Source organism: Bos taurus, chromosome 5, assembly GCF_002263795.3.
Source record: "Bos taurus isolate L1 Dominette 01449 registration number 42190680 breed Hereford chromosome 5, ARS-UCD2.0, whole genome shotgun sequence".
Taxonomy (NCBI): domain Eukaryota; kingdom Metazoa; phylum Chordata; class Mammalia; order Artiodactyla; family Bovidae; genus Bos; species Bos taurus.
In genome coordinates this window covers 60,849,983-60,868,287 of record NC_037332.1, presented here as the reverse complement: position 1 = coordinate 60,868,287, position 18,305 = coordinate 60,849,983, and the positions used below count along the sequence as shown (strand labels likewise).

General features: G+C 37.7%; 1 protein-coding gene across 11 annotated transcripts in view; it reads right to left on the bottom strand.

The window, feature by feature from the left end:
* Positions 1-18,305, bottom strand: part of CFAP54 (cilia and flagella associated protein 54) — a 312,009-nt gene that overhangs the window by 196,850 nt on the left and 96,854 nt on the right. For all 11 annotated transcript variants that reach the window (XM_002687523.7, XM_024992507.2, XM_024992508.2 and 8 more), the window contains 5 exons: positions 17,088-17,210; positions 6,274-6,402; positions 4,483-4,597; positions 2,513-2,602; positions 1,590-1,716 (listed from right to left, as the gene is read on the bottom strand). In XM_002687523.7, coding sequence (XP_002687569.6) covers positions 1,590-1,716; positions 2,513-2,602; positions 4,483-4,597; positions 6,274-6,402; positions 17,088-17,210 — 584 coding nt within the window. The remainder of the gene's footprint in view (positions 1-1,589; positions 1,717-2,512; positions 2,603-4,482; positions 4,598-6,273; positions 6,403-17,087; positions 17,211-18,305) is intronic.

Here is an 18,305-nt window from a genome sequence, read left to right as displayed (position 1 = left end):
GCTTTCTATTTTGTTCCATTGATTTATACTTCTGTTTTGTGCCAGTACCATACTGTCTTGACGACTGTGTCTTTGTAGTAGAGCCTGAAGTCAGGCAGTTTGATTTCTCCAGTTCCATTCTTCTTTCTCAAGATTGCTTTGGCTATTCAAGGTTTTTTGTATTTCCATACAAATTGTGAAATTATTTGGTCTAGCTCTGGGAAAAATACCATTGGTACCTTGATAGGGATTGCATTGAATCTATAGATTGCTTTGGGTAGTATACCCATTTTCACTATATTGATTCTTCCAATCCATGAACATGGTATATTTCTCCATCTATTAGTGTCCTCTTTGATTTCTTTCACCAGTGTTTTATAGTTTTCTACATATAGGTCTTTAGTTTCTTTAGGTAGATATATTCCTAAGTATTTTATTCTTTTCGTTGCAATGGTGAATGGAATTGTTTCCTTGATTTCTCTTTCTATTTTCTCATTATTAGTGTAGGATACCGGAGTAGGAATCCTACTAATCCGGAATTAGGAATGCAAGGGATTTCTGTGTATTGATTTTATATCCTGCAACTTTACTATATTCATTGATTAGCTCTAGTAATTTTCTGGTGGTTTCTTTAGGGTTTGCTTTTCTAATGTCGCATTTTTATGAGATGATGGATGTTCATCAAACCCACTGTGGTAATCATTTCATGATGTACATAACCCAAATCATTATGTCGTCCACCTTAAAATTTATACAGTGCTGGAGAAGGCACTGGCACCCCACTCCAGGAAAATCCCATGGATGGAGAAGCGTGGTAGGCTGCAGTCCAGGGGTTCACTAAGGGTCAGAAACGATTGAGTGACTTCACTTTCACTTTTCACTTTCATGCATTGGAGAAGAAAATGGCAACCCACTCCAGCGTTCTTGCCTGGAGAATCCCAGGGACGGGGGAGTCTAGTGGGCTGCCGTCTAGGGGTCGCACAGAGTCGGACACGACTGAAGTGACTTAGCAGCAGCAGCAGCATGTCAATCATATCTCAGTTAAACTGGATGAAAAAATTAAGTAAATAATTGGACCCCAAAGTTTGTGTGAAAGATGCTAATTCTAGAAATTCAATCATCCAACATGTCTCAATAGCAAAAGGGATAATTTATTTCCTACTAGAAATAAGAACATGCTCTATTATTCCTCAGTTCAGGTGCACAAACATTTTTGTGTGTATTTATTTATTTACCCAGACACAGATACTCACTACCTTCTAGATGCCTGTTTTAACTGCATAGACTCCACTCTCTTTATCATCCATCTTATATATCTTTTAGAGCTTTCCTGGTGGCTCAGATAGTAAAGAATCTACCTGGACCCAGGATGGATCCAGGTTCCATCCCTGGGTCAGGAAAATACCTGGGAGAAGGAAATGGCAACCTACTCCGGTATTCTTGCCTGGAGAATTCTATAAATGGAGGAGCTTGGTGGGCTACAGTCCAGGGGGGTCACAAAGAGGCAGACACAACAGAGCAACTAACTCATAACATACCATATATCTTTAAGGAACAATTTTACTCATTTTTTAAAGTTGTTAATGCTAATCAAACAAATATTACAGTACCTTTTCAAGAAGTCATAGACAGGATTTGTTATCTCCACCATAGGTTGAAATTTTTCATCATGCATACATTTTTGCATAACTTGTGTAAAGAATTCCAGGAATCTAGGTCTCTGCTTAAATTTCATAACTGTGAAAACAAGGAAATTCACGTATAATCACCAATACACTTGGTTAATGGCATTGAAAGGATACTACTGCTATTAGTCATTTTGTTCTAATAGGCAAGTTTATTAACCTGCTTTTTTTTTTTTTTTTTTTTTGGGCCCATGCCATGCAGTATATGGAATCTTAGTTCCTCAACAAAGAATCAAATCCATGGTCCCTGCATTGGAAGCATGGAGTCTTAACCACTGGACTGCCAGAGAAGTCCCTTCATTTCTTTCTAGATTTCTTACTTTTTAAAAATGTATAGGAGTAAATGTTGTGAGACTATTGTTTTCCTATGATCAAACAATCCTTTATAGTCTAAATTTCTTTTATTTTCCAAATATCTCAGTGTTTGAAAGATTTCCTAAAAGTTCCCTAACATACGACTAGGTGGGGGTAAATATACTGCTGATAACTGCCAGAATAACTAGTCATCCTAATTTTTATTATATTTCACTCTGAGATAAACAATAATGCTGCTATTTCTTCACAGTTGAGCTTAAAAATCACTAACACATTGTTCAGTTCCTAGTTTTTGTAAGCTTCATAACAACACAACATCAATTACTGCCAAAATAAGTCAACATAAAGGTTCCGCATTTTCAGATTTTAAATCAGGTACCTATTTTGGTCTCTTTCCTTACTTGACAATCAAGCATCTGCTTTATTCTGAATGGGTAAGAACCTGAAATCTTCTGCCAACAACAGAATTTATGGAATAAAAGATCTTCAGCAGTAAGGTGAGCAAGCAACATATGTATGACAAGGTAACCTACCTTCTTTCACAGCACCTTTGACCGACCAGTTTAAAACTATAGGGTAAAGAAATATGGGATCTTCTGCTCCTGAGAGTTCAGTTGTAATATCTAAGGTTAAAAAGAATTAGTAAGTTGTTGATTTTGTTTAATATCAATAACCAAAAATGAAAATCCTTTGGTGGAGGGTGAAAAATAGGAAAATACCCAAGTAAACATTTCAGACATCCTAAATTCTTGTCTTAAAATATAAATTACATATTTTTGAGATTTAAGAGATTCAATAATTCAATTATTTTCCTTTCATTTTTTCCCCTAAAGGCCAAGGAGTCTATTACCAAATAGGGGAAGAATCTCTAAAGCATGAATCTTTATTACTCAACAGCTATTGTCTATCAGCAAGTATCAGACACAGAAACCAGATTCTCAGTTTGATACTTTTTTTTCCGGCTGCACAGCATGTGGGATGCAGGAACTTAGTTCCCTGACCAGGCATTGAACCCACACCCCTGCATTGGAAGCATGGAGTTTTAACCACTGAACCACCAGGGAAGTCCCTAAGTCTTACATGTCTTAGTTATGAGACCTTGGGAAGTTACTTACCTTCTCTGTGCTTCCCTTTCCTTATCTTTAAAATGAAATAATAATAGTAGCTTTTTCATATGGCTGTTATATAAGGACTATATAAGTTTTAATATGAATAAAACACTTAAAATAGTTCTTGGCACACAGAGAGCCCTGTATAAAACTGTTATTTTTATTATTGTTTTGTTACTGAATCTATTGTTTAGCTCCTAACTTTACATTGTGCTCCTTAGTGAAATGTGGAGGGGGTGATAATATGAAAATAAATAATTCATATTTCCAGAACCCTTTACACTTCCAGAACCCTTTCTATAATTTAAGGAATTATAATTTTTATATGTAACCAGACAATTAGAGCTTTCCCAAAACTAGGTTTATAGGTTTTGTGAATAATAGAGCATTGGGTTCAATTCATAAGTTCAGCTGGAAACAGAGACATGGAGTGTGTTTAAATAAAGTGAGAGATTCAAGTCAGGGAATTCTGAAACAGTACAACCACCTATATATAACCGAGGCACAGAGTAAGACAGGTGAGATGGGGACACAGAATTCTACAAGGGTAGTGACTTCCCAAAAACCAAGGGGCCAAAAGTGCAACCTTCTAATGAGAGAAACTTATGTACTCTTTTATTCTTCTAGGTATGAAGTGCTGCTTCTTAAAAATGTGAGAACAGTTGTCATCACCAGAAAGTAAATCAATTTCTTAATCAGATTTCCAAGATGCAAACTCCAAAACTCCAATAATCGTGTCAGCATTTTGGTCTATCACTAAATTACAATACAGCCCAATGACCTAAAATCAGTGTTTCACTTGAGTGTTTCACATGGTTCAAATCACTCGTATATTAACACCTCTCATGCTATCCCTTTCTTTCTCAGTTACATTTCTGCCTTCAGAACAGTGATTCTCAACGTTGTGTTCCCCTTCTACAATACATTTGCCAACACTTGTGTCACAGCTGGCGCTGGTGGGGGATGGGGGTAGGGGAGACAGTCCGGAGGGGATGGTGTGCTATGCATCTCTGGACAAAGGCCAGAGATGCTGTTTTACATCCACAATGCCTAAGACAGTCCCCCACAGCAAAGAATTATCTGGCCCAAATTGGCAATATTGTCGAGGTTGAGAAACTCTGCTTTAGAATGAGAAGCTTTAAGCTCAAATCCAAGCCAACTATGTAATCCTAAATAAACCGCTTAATCTTTATGAGCTACATCTGTAAAAATCAGGTTAGCAATCCCTTATTAACAGAGTATTGTTAGGATTAAGGACATAATGTAAAAGCACTGCATAAACCATAAAGGGCTTACCAAATGCTAATCTCATTCTAATCCTTTTAACAAAATATTTTCTTATTTAAAAAAAAAAAGCTAAACAGAAGTATACAGAAAGAAAAATAATAGATTACATTGCTTTGTCAGTTTGAGTAGATGTGTCTCCAATAAAACCAGCTGTTCATTTATTTTTTCAGGTACTAATACCTGCTGTGGCTTCTTATTCTTGCAAGACTTCTTGGAAGAACCCTAGAAACATTGGTTAAATGTCAGAACGTATTTCAATATGTTTCAAGAATTGTCATTTTCAAATAACATTCTTTAAATTATGTTCATGCTTTCATACTTGGTAGACCAAGTTATGAATCTACATAGCTAAATGTACTAATAATTAATTAATAACAACCCATTGTAGTCTAACTAAATGCCAGATACAATACAAAGTGTTTTATGGAGGTTGACCAAAATAGTTCTTCTCTTCCCTTTCCCTTCCTCCCTGTAACTTCTACTCCCCTAAGCAGCCCCTTCCCCACTACACACACCCTTTTGAGAGCACTTGCAGATACAGCTCTCAAAATCCTCAAAAAAAATGCTTTCAGAAATATATCCTTTTCTTTCCTTCCTTTTTTTTTTTTCCCCTTGCCCCAGAGGGAGCTTCCTTACAACTAAGCTAATTGCTTTTGCTACTTTGCCTTTCATTGAACGTAACATGATCAGTAATTAGTGGATTAAGAATTGGTGGGTCTGCACTCAGGCTCCCCACCATGTTTTCAACTGTCTGAGCCTGAGAACTGACTGGTTCATGTCTCCCACTCTCTGAAAAAATAGACCTGCCAAGATCTTTTGGCTTTGAGGGACCCCAGATGCTTATAATGATTCCTGACTTCTATAAACTAGATACTAGATTCTCAATCCCCACAGTCTTACTCTGAAAGAAGTATCACAACCTGCTGCTGGACTAAAGGCTCCAAGGAAAGAGGGATGGGGTCCTGTCCTGCCGCTTTGCGAAGGGGCAGGGCCCTGAGTCAAGGCCTCAGTGACATGAAGGGGCTGGCTGATGGACTCTGAGAGTGGACAACACTTGGTGAAGAAAAAAATCCTCAAGTCACTTTCAGCTTAATCAAAACTTTCTCTAGAATCCCCACACACACCCCAAAAAGTATTATGGCTAAAAATATTCATCCAGGGAAACTATGGGATTTTTCTTAAGCTTTTTCCACATATAATAGAGATAGAGCTACTCCAATTGAAACAGGCTTAGGGGTCATAGTCTCAACCCCAATCCTGATCACAAAAGAGGCTGCAAGCAGTTCCCAGTACTCTTCAGAAACCAGATAAACTAAGCAATGTTTCAAAATTTGATCTACCTACAAAATCATTTAACCACATACTTTCAAGAAAAGGCAATAACGATCTAGTAAGACCCATGCTTGGAGTCAGCATGGGTCTTACTTAAAAGTTATCTCAAACATTAGAAGCCTCATAAGGAAGACAATGTAGGTGTTACAAGAAGTTCAGGAAATCTACTTGGTGCACAGCAAAAAGCTCTGACATATTTATTGCATTCAGTGACCCACCGAAAATAATAAAAATCTTCAGTCTGGGAGAGACCTTTGAGGGCTTTCAGTCTAATGTCCAACTGGGTATAGGAAGCTCTCATCAACACCTAACTGATCATCAATACTAGAAACAGGGGGCTATTCAATATTCTAGAATAGAGACCTTTTAATTTTCTGGATAGTAATTAAAATTGAAAGAAAAGGAAGGAAAACAGAAGCTCTTCACTATACATTCATCCTCTTTTATGTAAATATGACAAACTAAAAACTAATCAATTATCTAACATATTTACTAACACTACATGACCTCTCATAAAATTCAAATAATGTATGTTTAAAGATGAGACACAAAGAACAAACAATTACCTCTTCTTGCATTTCCTCTAGGTCTGTAGTACCAAATAGAGATTTGCAACCTGATGAGATGTCCAACACCTTTTTTCCATAATTTATAATCATTACTGCCAGGTCATATTCCTTCCATGAACGCAGGATCTGATTAAAAATATTAATTATCTCTGTTGGAAATTCACATCTATTTTCAAGTGCCATGTATCACCTTCTGGAAATTCATAAGTTTCATGTTTTGGATGTAATGCCCCTGTTTTTGCTATGTAAGCATACCTCCAGACCATATTTCTCTAGAATTCAAACTGTATGATTTCAGTATTTTAAATAAAGGACCAAAAACAAACAAACAAATGAAAAACCAGGAATTTCATCAGTAACGAATTCTTGGTATCTCTGGGGCTTCCCTGGTGGCTCAGATGGTAAAGAATTCACCTGCAATGCAGGAGACCTGGATTCGATCCTTGGGTTGTGAAGATCCCCTGGAGGAGGGCATGGCAACCCACTCCAGTATTCTTGCCTGGAGAATCCCCATGTACAGAGGAGCCTGGTGGGCTACAGTCCCTGCGGTCACAAAGAGTCAGACACAACTGAGTGACTAAGCACAGCACAGCACAGCTGGGACATACATCTTTTGGTATAGTAAGCCAACTATTAAAAAGCATTTCCACTTAAAAGAGCCACGCTAAAACAAAATCATTGTTAAAGGCCATGTAACCACCACTTCTTGTCTTGGGTTGTCTTCTTTGTGAAATGACACAATTACTGACCTCATGACATCTTGGGGAACATTTTTAGCTGTGAATGATATACATGACCTTCGTGTTGAACTAGGCTGGAGATCAGCTGGTTTGGGCATATTCTCCATGAGCCCTGGGAAGTACACGCTGTACTCAGAATATGAGAAGGAGCCGCTCTGCCACCCAGTCTCATCCACATTCCTGGTTACAAACTGTTATCTGGCCTCCTCTAGCCTGGTCCTTACCTCCCTCTCCAGTGTCATCTTCCAGTATTCATATCCTTGTGTTGTACTTTCAGCTTACAAAATATTGAATCAAGTATCAATCCTGATACTCACCATGGTGTCAGGACTTCATGCCTCCCTACAGGGGAGGTTTATCCCAGAACAGCTTTCCCTCCTTATTTATACAGCTTTAACCTGGTCATTAAAACCTGGGATCTAACATTAACCCAGGAAAGCGTCCCTGGCCTACAATCTGATTTGCATAGACCCTGCTCTAGCAAGAGATCACACAAGGGGACACATTCACCATGAACCCCCAGGGAAACTCTCTTAGGGTATAAATAAGTCTGTATGAACTTATCTGTAGATGTATTCTGTTAGGTTGAATAGGTTAGTATTTAAGATAACTGGATTCTTTACCACTGGTGGTCAGTGGTAAAGAAACTTCCTGACAAGCAGGAGACACGGTTTCAATCCCTGAGTCAGAAAGATCCCCTGGAAAAGGAAATGGCAACCCACTCCAGTATTCTTGCCTGGGAAATCCCATGGACAGAGGAGCCTGGTGGGCTGCAGTCCATGGGGTCCCAAAAGAGTCGGACACAACTTAGCGACTAAACAATAACAATTTAAGATAGGTAACAACTGTGACTTCCCAGGAAGTGAAGGATATATAAGTGGCTGAAAAGCAGTAAGTGCCTGCTTATATCTGATAAGACCTACCTAAAAACATCTATTTCTGCTTTATTGACTATGCCAAAGCCTTTGACAGTGTGTATCACAATAAACTGTGGAAAATTCTGAAAGAGATGGGAATACCAGACCACCTGACCTGCCTCTTGAGAAATTTGTATGCAGGTCAGGAAGCAACAGTTAGAACTGGACATGGAACAACAGACTGGTTCCAAATAGGAAAAGGAGTACATCAAGGCTGTATATTGTCACCCTGCTTATTTAACTTATATGCAGAGTACATCATGAGAAACGCTGGACTGGAAGAAACACAAGCTGGAATCAAGATTGCCAGGAGAAATATCAATAACCTCAGATATGCAGATGACACCGCCCTTATGGCAGAAAGTGAAAAGGAACTAAAAAGCCTGTTGATGAAGGTGAAAGTGGAGAGTGAAAAAGTTGTCTTAAAGCTCAACATTCAGAAAACGAAGATCATGGCATCCAGTCCCATCACTTCATGGGAAATAGATGGGGAAACAGTGGAAACAGTGTCAGACTTTATTTTTTTGGGCTCCAAAATCACTGCAGATGTTGACTGCAGCCATGAAATTAAAAGACGCTTACTCCTTGGAAGGAAAGTTATGACCAACCTAGATAGCATATTCAAAAGCAGAGACATTACTTTGCCAACAAAGGTTCGTCTAGTCAAGGCTATGGTTTTTCCTGTGGTCATGTATGGATGTAAGAGTTGGACTGTAAAGAAAGCTGAGCACCGAAGATTTGATGCTTTTGAACTGTGGTGTTGGAGAAGACTCTTTTGAGTCCCTTGGACTGCAAGGAGATCCAACCAGTCCATTCTAAAGGAGATCAGCCCTGGGATTTCTTTGGAAGGAATGATGCTAACGCTGAAACTCCAGTAGTTTGGCCACCTGATGCGAAGAGTTGACTCATTGGAAAAGACTCTGATGCTGGGAGAGACTGGGGGCAAGAGGAGAAGGGGATGACAGAGGATGAGATAGCCAGATGGTATCACCGACTCGATGGACATGAGTCTGAGTGAACTCCGGGAGTTGGTGATGGACAGGGAGGCCTGGCATGCTGTGATTCATGGGGTCGCAAAGAGTTGGACATGACTGAGCGACTGATCTGATCTGAATGCAAGTGCTAAGAACTAGAACTATTTCTGTAAGACCAGGGGAGTGGTGTTCAACTAATGCTGACTATGGGACAGAATGTGGGAAGGAAAACGGTGAAACAAACTTTACAAAGGCAGTAGGGGTTTAGGCCAAGTAGTGCCTTGAATACCAAGTAAAACAGTCCAACTCATTGTAAAATTGATATGAGAGGGAATGAGATTTGTTATTATAAAACAGAAATGAGATAACATTTGCACCTTATTCAACTGTGCAATCTTTTCCCCTTGTTTTAATATGCCAGTGGAAAATACTAAATGAGAATGAATTTTTTCCAATCAAAAGAAAAAGAAAACCAGTGCTATTTAATATACCAAATGACAAACAGAAATTTTTAAAATGTGCCAGATGTTTGGCATAATAAATTTTTTTAACAACTCAAAAATAATGAAACACAAGATGACATATCTCAGAAGTGGCACTTTATTTAGAATTATGATAACTTTTAGAAAAAAAAATACTGCTACTTAAAGAAGAAAGACTGAACCATCTGGAAAGATTACCAAGCTTTAAAACATAACAGAGAAAAGAAACAGGGTCATTTGACTAATTGGGCTTTACATGTCCTAAGAGAAAATCTGTAGAAAATATATATTTATATCAAATGAATACCTCATATCTGGGATTGAGTAGTCAGGTTTCTTGGTCTATTCGTCAGGCTGGAAGAAACATGAAATGATGATTCTCCCAGCCTATCAGTTTGTGAAAAAAAAATCAGCTCTAGTATCAAAATTCTGACATTAATATTGGGTTAGCCAAAAAGTTCATTCGGGCTTCAAATGCTCTTCCAGGAAACTCAAACTTTTGGCCAAGCCAATAAATCAGTCAGTTCAGTCACTCAGTTGTGTCCAACTCTTTGTGACCCCATGTACTGCAGCATGCAAGGCCTGTAGCACCGACTCTGGGAGCCTGCTCAAACTCACGCCCAACGAGTGAATGATGCCATCCAACAATTTCATCCTCTGTTGTCCCCTTTTACTCCTGCCTTCAATCTTGCCCGGCATCAGGGTCTTTTCCGATGTCAGCTCTTTGTATCAGGTGGCCAAAGTATTGGAGTTTCAGCTTCATCATCAGTCCTTCCAATGAATATTCAGGACTGATTTATTTTAGGATGGACTAGTTGGATCTCCTTGCAGTCCAAGGGATTCTCAAGAGTCTTCTCCAACACCACAGTTCAAAGGCATCAATTCTTTGGCACTCAGCTTTCTTTATGGTCCAACTCCCACATCATATATGACTACTGGCAAAACCATAGCTTTGACTAGACAGACCTTTGTTGACGAAGTCATGTCTCTGCTTTTTAATATACTGTCTAGGTTTGTCAGAGCTTTTCTTCCAAGGAGCAAGTGTCTTCTAATTTCATGGCAGCAGTCACCATCTGGAGTGATTTTGGAGCCCCCCAAAATAAAGTCTGACACTGTTTTCATTGTTTTCCCATCTATTTGCCATGAAGTGATGGAACCAGATGCCATGATCCTAGTTTTTTGAATGTTGAGTTTTAAGCCAGCTTTTTCACTCTCCTCTCTCTCTTTCAAGAGGCTCTTTAGTTCCTCTTCACTTTCTGCCATAAGAGTGGTATCATCTGCGTATCTGAGGTTATTGATATTTCTCCCAGCAGTCTTGATTTCAGCTTGTGCTTCATCCAGTCCAACATTTCTCATGATGTCCTCTGCATATAAGTTAAACAAGCAGGGTGACAATATACAGCCTTGATGTACTCCTTTCCTGATTTGGAACCAATCGGTTGTTCTATGTCCAGTCCTATACGCAGGTCCTTCGTGACCTACATATAGATTTCTCAGGAGGCAGGTAAGGTGGTCTGGTTTTACTATCTCTTTAAGAATTTCCCAGTTTGTTGTGATCCACACAGTCAAAGGCTTTGGTGTAGTCAATAAAGCAGAAGTAGATGTTTTTCTGGAACTCTCTTGCTTTTATGATCCAAAGGATGTTAGCAATTTGATCTCTGGTTCCTCTGCCTTTTCTAAATCCAGCTTGAATATCTGGAAGTTCATGGTTTATGTACTGTTGAAGCCTGGCTTGGAGACTTTATTATATAATTCCTGCCTCTGTGAATACCTTGTATGCCCCAAAATTCAATATATTCAAAACTTATTATCTTTTCCCCCTTTCTTACTCAGGGTTCAACAAACTGCATTCACCCAACTGTCTAGACATCTGGATTATTGGGGACTCTTCCCTCTCCCTCCCCAACCCCCTCTATTCAATTCCATCTGATAAACAACTCTTGAAACATTTTCAATTCTATCTCCCATTTTTCCACACTAGCTTCATTTATCATCTCTTGCCTTCTAACTCATTTCCTGCCTCAGGTCTTATTCTTCTCTAATGATTAGCTGTTGCACAACCAGAATAATTTCTTTTTTCTAAATGCAAATTTCATTACAGCATTCCCAGGTTTGAAATCCTTCGATGGCTCCTATCTGACTTCATTAGATGGCCATTCATCGTCTGGTACTGGTTCACTGTCCCACTTTTTAAGCTGACCAAAATATTTAATCATATCCTCCATACTTAAAAATCAGTCTGATTCTTCTTTTCCCAAACTGTGAAATTATTTCCTATTTTCATATTGATTACTATCTGAGGCAATGAATGTTAATAATCCTGCATCTGTTGTATTTTCAAAAACTACTTGTCTTGAAGCTTATTTATAGTGTCTTGCCATAAACAATTATTTTTTACTTATCATGTAATCTATTTATCTACTTTTTCTGGTACCTTTTGAATTTTGTGCCCTGTTATAGAAGGTCTCCCATGATTTCAACGCCAACCAAATATCCTCAAATCCATCTGACTTCATTTTGTTTATGGTATGAGAAAGGACTCTGGCTTTGTTTATTCTAAAATGAATAGTCAGTAATATTGGCACCTTTTATTAATAAATTATCATTTTCTCAATGAACCTAAATGCCACCTTTGTCTTATATTAAGTCCTTCCTTTGACCCAGGGCCAGTTTTTCCTAGAATCTCTATTCTATTCCACTGATCTATTTGCCCATGACTCTGTTAAGACCATTTTTCACTGGAGTGAACTTTTGGTAAATTTTAATACCTACTGAGAACTTCTAAATAATTCTAATCAGTTTCAAGGAAACATCATTGGGATTCTGATTAAGGCATCATTGCATGTAAATATTATTTTAGGAAACATTTATTTTACTATTACAGTAAGTCTTCTTATTCAAGAACTTGGTGTGGCCTGCCATATGTGCAGATCTTATTTTATGTCTTTCAGTAAGATTTCACATTTCTTTTACTTAGGTTCTTCAACATTTTGTTAAGTTTAAAATACTGTATATCATTATAAGTGGTATATTTTCCCCTGTCCTGGCTACTGCTCACATTAAAAATAAAAACAAGTTTGTATCTTATGTAACTTTATAAATTCTCATTTTAATTTTAGTAACCTTTTGCTAGATTCTCATGTGTTTTTTGAGAGCCTACAATTTCAGACAAATTATGCTTTTCTAATGTTATAAAATTATTTCATGCCCTTATCTGTTGCATGAGACAGAATCTCTACAAATAATGAATCACAGTATTAAGAGTCAATATCTCCTGTGCCTGATTTTAAAGAAATGACTTCAGAAACTTGCCATTTAGCATGATATTTGCTAAAAATTTTTGGTAAATGTCTTTATCATTATGCAATAACTTCCTTCCATGTCTAACCTACTTAGAAATTTTATTAGGAAAGGCTGCTAAGGTTTATCCAGTGCCTTTGTAGCATTTTCATATAACCTGTTTTTCTCCTTTAATTTGCTGCTATAAAAAATGAAGTTTTGTTTTAATTCAGACTTGATCTTTAATACTTGACAATGAGACTGCCCTATGACTGGAAAGTGCCAGAGGCCATCCAGAAACAGACAAGGGTGATCATCAGAACAGAATGGATGGACATAATGTCTCTCTTTATCCATTTAATGTTTTGGACTCTGAATTCTGCTTTTTCAGATATGAAAATTGTCACGCCTCCTTCACTTCTGTTTGCATTTTCCCAATATGTGTCCATTTATTTTTCAAATTCCTTGTTATTTTGTTTTACAGGGTGTCTTGAAATCATACACATTTTGAATCTAACTTTTCAGCCCATCTGACAGTCTCTGTCTCTTGAGTTCATTCACTCTTAGTGAAGTAATTAATGTACTTGATTTTATTCCTTCCACCTGAAATACAATCTCAATTTCCTTCTTCTTTTGTTAAATTAGCCGTTTCGTCCCCGCCACTTTTTTTTTTGTTCTTTTTTCCTCCCTGTCATTCCTCTGTTTGCTTTTCCTTCTTGACAGTTTAGAAGTCCTACAGTATTTTAAAGATCAGCTCATGCCTACATATTCCTGAGTCATCTTTAAATATACATATTCTTTCAAAAGAAAATAATAAAGTTATACAATATGTACTTTTACACTATGTGTGTTTTTAACACACTTGCACCAAGAATCCATAGCTGCTCATCACTCCCTCAACCCTAAACAGGAGAGAAGCTTTAGCTCTAGGTTACTAATAGGTTTTTCTTTTCATGGATGACTCTTCTATTTCAAGACTCCCTATTTAGCATTTATATTACAAAATCCTAGTCACATCATTATTATCCATTTAATTTTGATAATGCATATATTGCAAGATTCATTGCTCCCATTATTCCTCTCCTTTTCATCTTTCCCTATCTTGGGATTTCTGTTCTGAACCAACTGTCATTTGATAGAGTACTTCCTCAAGTGTTTTTCTCAGATAAATACATGGATGGAATACGTTTTAAATGCCTGCACTTCAGAAAATGTTTATTTTGCCCTGACAAATGAATGGTATCTTTTCCTGGTTATTAATTTACAGGCCTTAAGTCTTTTTCCCTCAGGATTCTACAAATGTTGCTCCAGGAATTTAACTTTTAGTGTTGCTGATAAAAAGTCTGAAGCTAATTGATTCTCTTTTCATTGCAAGTAAGTAACCTGTTCTTTTGGTCTCAAATATTAAGATTTGTCCTCGGATTTCAGGAATTTCACCAACATGTGTCTACATATATATTCTAACATTAATCCTGCCTCTGACTCAAAAAGATGATTACTTTTCTATGTATTTCTTTTCTACTTCCAGACTCCTTTTATTTCATGTTATGACTTCTGGATCTGTCTTCTGAATTTATCTCTAGGTAATACTATTCAACATCTGCAGGTGTTTCTTGAGCTTCCATATGTGAATCAAGAAGTATAATCGCAATCTTCATTTGTTTCATTTTTAATCCAAAATTAAATTTATTATATGTGAAAGTTACTATGGGAGTAAATTCTTAGAGTGCTTATCACAAGAAAAAACATTTTTTTTATTTCTTTAATTTTGTATCTTTAGGAGATATGCATGTTCACAAAATTTCTTATGGTAATCACTTCAAGATGTATGTAAATCAAGTCATTATGTTGTACATCTTAAACTTATACAGTGCTGTATGTCAGTTATAGCCCAACAAAACTGGAAGAAAAAATTAAATTTGTTCTAATTGTACTGCTTGAAAGGTTTCTTTTTCTTTAGTAATCCCTGATCCTTTTCAACACTGTAAGAACAAATAACACAATTATTCTAGTTTTTGGCTTGTTCTTTCTCCTTGGGTTTCTCAGTTCCCATAAGTGAATTATTATCATTTCTTCTTTCTAATGGCTTATGCTCCCTCAGCATCTACACAGACCAGGGCATAGAGGTCTCTCTACAGTGGCAAACCAGTGAGTGATTGAAGGAATATGATTTTCTACTCCTGAGGTCATGACATGACCTCTTTGCTAAGGTAGAGAGTAGAGGCCTCTCTGTTACCAGACCTCCACAGAAGTAAATTTAAGTCCCAACTAAAGTAATGCAGAAGACTCTTGAGATTCTCTTGGCCTGCAAGGAGACCAAACCAGTCAATCCTAAAGGAAATCAACCCTGAATATACATTGGAAAGACTGATGCTGAAGCTGAAGCACCAATACTTTAATTACCTGATGTGAAGAGCCAACTCACTGGAAAAGACCTTAAGCTGGGAAAGATTGAAGGCAAAAGGAGAAGGGGGCAACAGAGGATGAGATGGTTGGATGGCATCATCAACTCAATGACCTGAGTTTGAGCAAACTGCAGGAAATAGTGAAGGACAGGGATGCCGGGCATGCTGCAGTCCATGGTGTTGCAAAAGTCAGACCTGACTTAGCAACTGAATAACAACAAAGTAATGCCTCTGAATAATAAAAAAGTAATGGCTCTGAATAATAACAAAAACGTACTATTTTAAGTATTCTAATCACTGTGATTAAAAGTAGTGCAAATAATTTCACAATTTGTATGGAAATACAAAAAACCTCGAATAGCCAAAGCTACCTTGAGAAAGAAGAATGGAACTGGAGGAATCAACCTGCCTGACTTCAGGCTCTACTACAAAGCCACAGTCATCAAGACAGTATGGTACTGGCACAAAAACAGAAATATATATCAATGGAACAAAATAGAAAGCCCAGAGATAAATCCACGCACCTATGGACACCTTATCTTTGACAAAGGAGGCAAGAATATACAGTGGAGAAAAGACAATCTTTAACAAGTGGTGCTGGGAAATCTGGTCAACCACTTGTAAAAGAATGAATCTAGAACACTTTCTAACACCATACACAAAAATAAACTCAAAATGGATTAAAGATCTAAATATAAGACCAGAAAGTATAAAACTCCTAGAGGAGAACATAGGCAAAACACTCTCCAAAATACATCACAGCAGGATCCTCTATGACCCACCTCTCAGAACATTGGAAATAAAAGCAAAAATAAACAAATGGGACCTAATTAAAATTAAAAGCTTCTGCACAACAAAGGAAACTTTAAGCAAGGTGAAAAGACAGCCTTCAGAATAGCAAATGAAGCAACTGACAAACAACTAATCTCAAAAATATACAAGCAACTCCTGCAGCTCAATTCTAGAAAAATAAACGACCCAATCAAAAAATGGGCCAAAGAACTAAACAGACATTTCTCCAAAGAAGACATACAGATGGCTAACAAACACATGAAAAGATGCTCAACATCACTCATTATCAGAGAAATACAAATCAAAACCACAATGAGGCACCATTTCACGCCAGTCAGAATGGCTGTGATCCAAAAGTCTACAAGCAATAAATGCTGGAGAGGATGTGGAGAAAAGGGAACCCTCTTACACTGTTAGTGGGAATGCAAACTAGTACAGCCACTATGGAGAACAGTGTGGAGATTCCTTAAAAAACTGGAAATAGAACTGCCTTATGATCCAGGAATCCCACTGCTGGGCATACACAATGAGGAAACCAGAATTGAAAGAGACACGTGTACCCCAATGTTCATCACAGCACTGTTTATAATAGCCAGGACATGGAAGCAACCTAGATGCCCATCAGCAGATGAATGGATAAGAAAGCTGTGGTACATATACACAATAGAGTATTACTCAGCCATTAAAAAGAATACATTTGAATCAGTTCTAATGAGGTGGATGAAACTGGAGCCTATTATACAGAGTGAAGTAAGCCAGAAAGAAAAACACCAATACAGTATACTAATGCATATGGAATTTAGAAAGATGGTAACATTAACCCTGTATGAGAGACAGCAAAAGAGACACAGATGTATAGAATAGTCTTTTGGACTCTGTGGGAGAGGGAGAGGGTGGGATGATTTGGGAGAATGGCATTGAAACATGTATAATATCATATATGAAACAAATGTCCAGGTTCGATACATGATACAGGATGCTTGGGGCTGGTGCACTGGGATGACCCAGAGGGATGGTACAGGGAGGGAGGTGGGAGAGGGGTTCAGGATGGGGAGCACGTGTACACCCGTGGCAGATTCATGTTGATGTATGGCAAAACTAATACAATATTGTAAAGTAATTAGCCTCCAATTAAAATAAATTTATATTTTAAAAAAAGTAACTTTCTAAATCTTTAGGGCTCCTAAGTCTTATGGCACTAGTGAAAGAATGAGGTAGATACCTTTGTTATGTAGAAGATACAGCAAGCTATCATATGCTGTACACTTTCAAAGCTTGCAAGATGTTTCTTTGAGTGGATGACATTTGGTAGTCCTTGCAAAACTACCACACACTTTATCAAGATCTGAAAAACAGAAACACAGTGCTTTTTGTTGAAAATATCTTTACTCATTAAAAAAATATCCTATTTAAATCATGCAGGTTTAAGCCATCACATTTTATTGTTGTTAATAATTATGGACCAATTGCTTATCTTGTACAAAGAAGTGTACCCTGAGATAAAATTGATAAATTCAATGTTCAGATGAGTACGTCATCTAAAGTAACTTGAAAGCTAGAGGAAAGGATAAAATAAATACAAAAATAGATAAAACAAAGCCCATACTGACAAGTACTACAAAAGATACAGGTAAAATGTTACATGTGTACAAGACACTAAAGATGACATTCAGGCTTAGGAGAACCTTGAAAAAAACTTACAGAGAAGGACTATTACCATATTAAATATACAGCAATATGGGTACTTGGTATAACAGCTTCCTTTAAAATAAAACCAAGCACTCATATCCCAGGAAATCAATTAATATTGGCACTTCAGTTCAGTTCAGTTCAGTCGCTCAGTCGTGTCCGACTCTTTGCAACCCCATGAATCACAGCATGCCAGGCCTCCCTGTCCATCACCAACTCCCGGAGTTTACCCAAACTCATGTCCATCGAGTCGGTGATGTCATCCAGCCAACTCATCCTCTGTTGTCCCCTTCTCCCCCTGCCCCCAATCCCTCCCAGCATCAGGGGCTTTTCCAATGAGTCAACTCTTTGCATGAGGTGGCCAAAGTATTGGAGTTTCAGCTTCAGCATCAGTCCTTCCAATGAACACCCAGAACTGGTCTCCTGTAGAATGGACTGGTTGGATCTCTTTGCAGTCCAAGGGACTCTCAAGAGTCTTCTCCAACACCACAGTTCAAAAGCATCAATTCTTCTGTGCTCAGCTTTCTTCACAGTCCAACTCTCACATCCATACATGACCACTGGAAAAACCATAGCCTTGATTAGATGGACCTTTGTTGGCAAAGTAACGTCTCTGCTTTTGAATATGCTATCTAGGTTGGTCATAACTTTCCTTCCAAGGAGTAAGCGTCTTTTAATTTCATGGCTGCAGTCACCATCTGCAGTGATTTTGGAGCCCCAAAAAATAAAGTCTGACACTGTTTCCACTGTT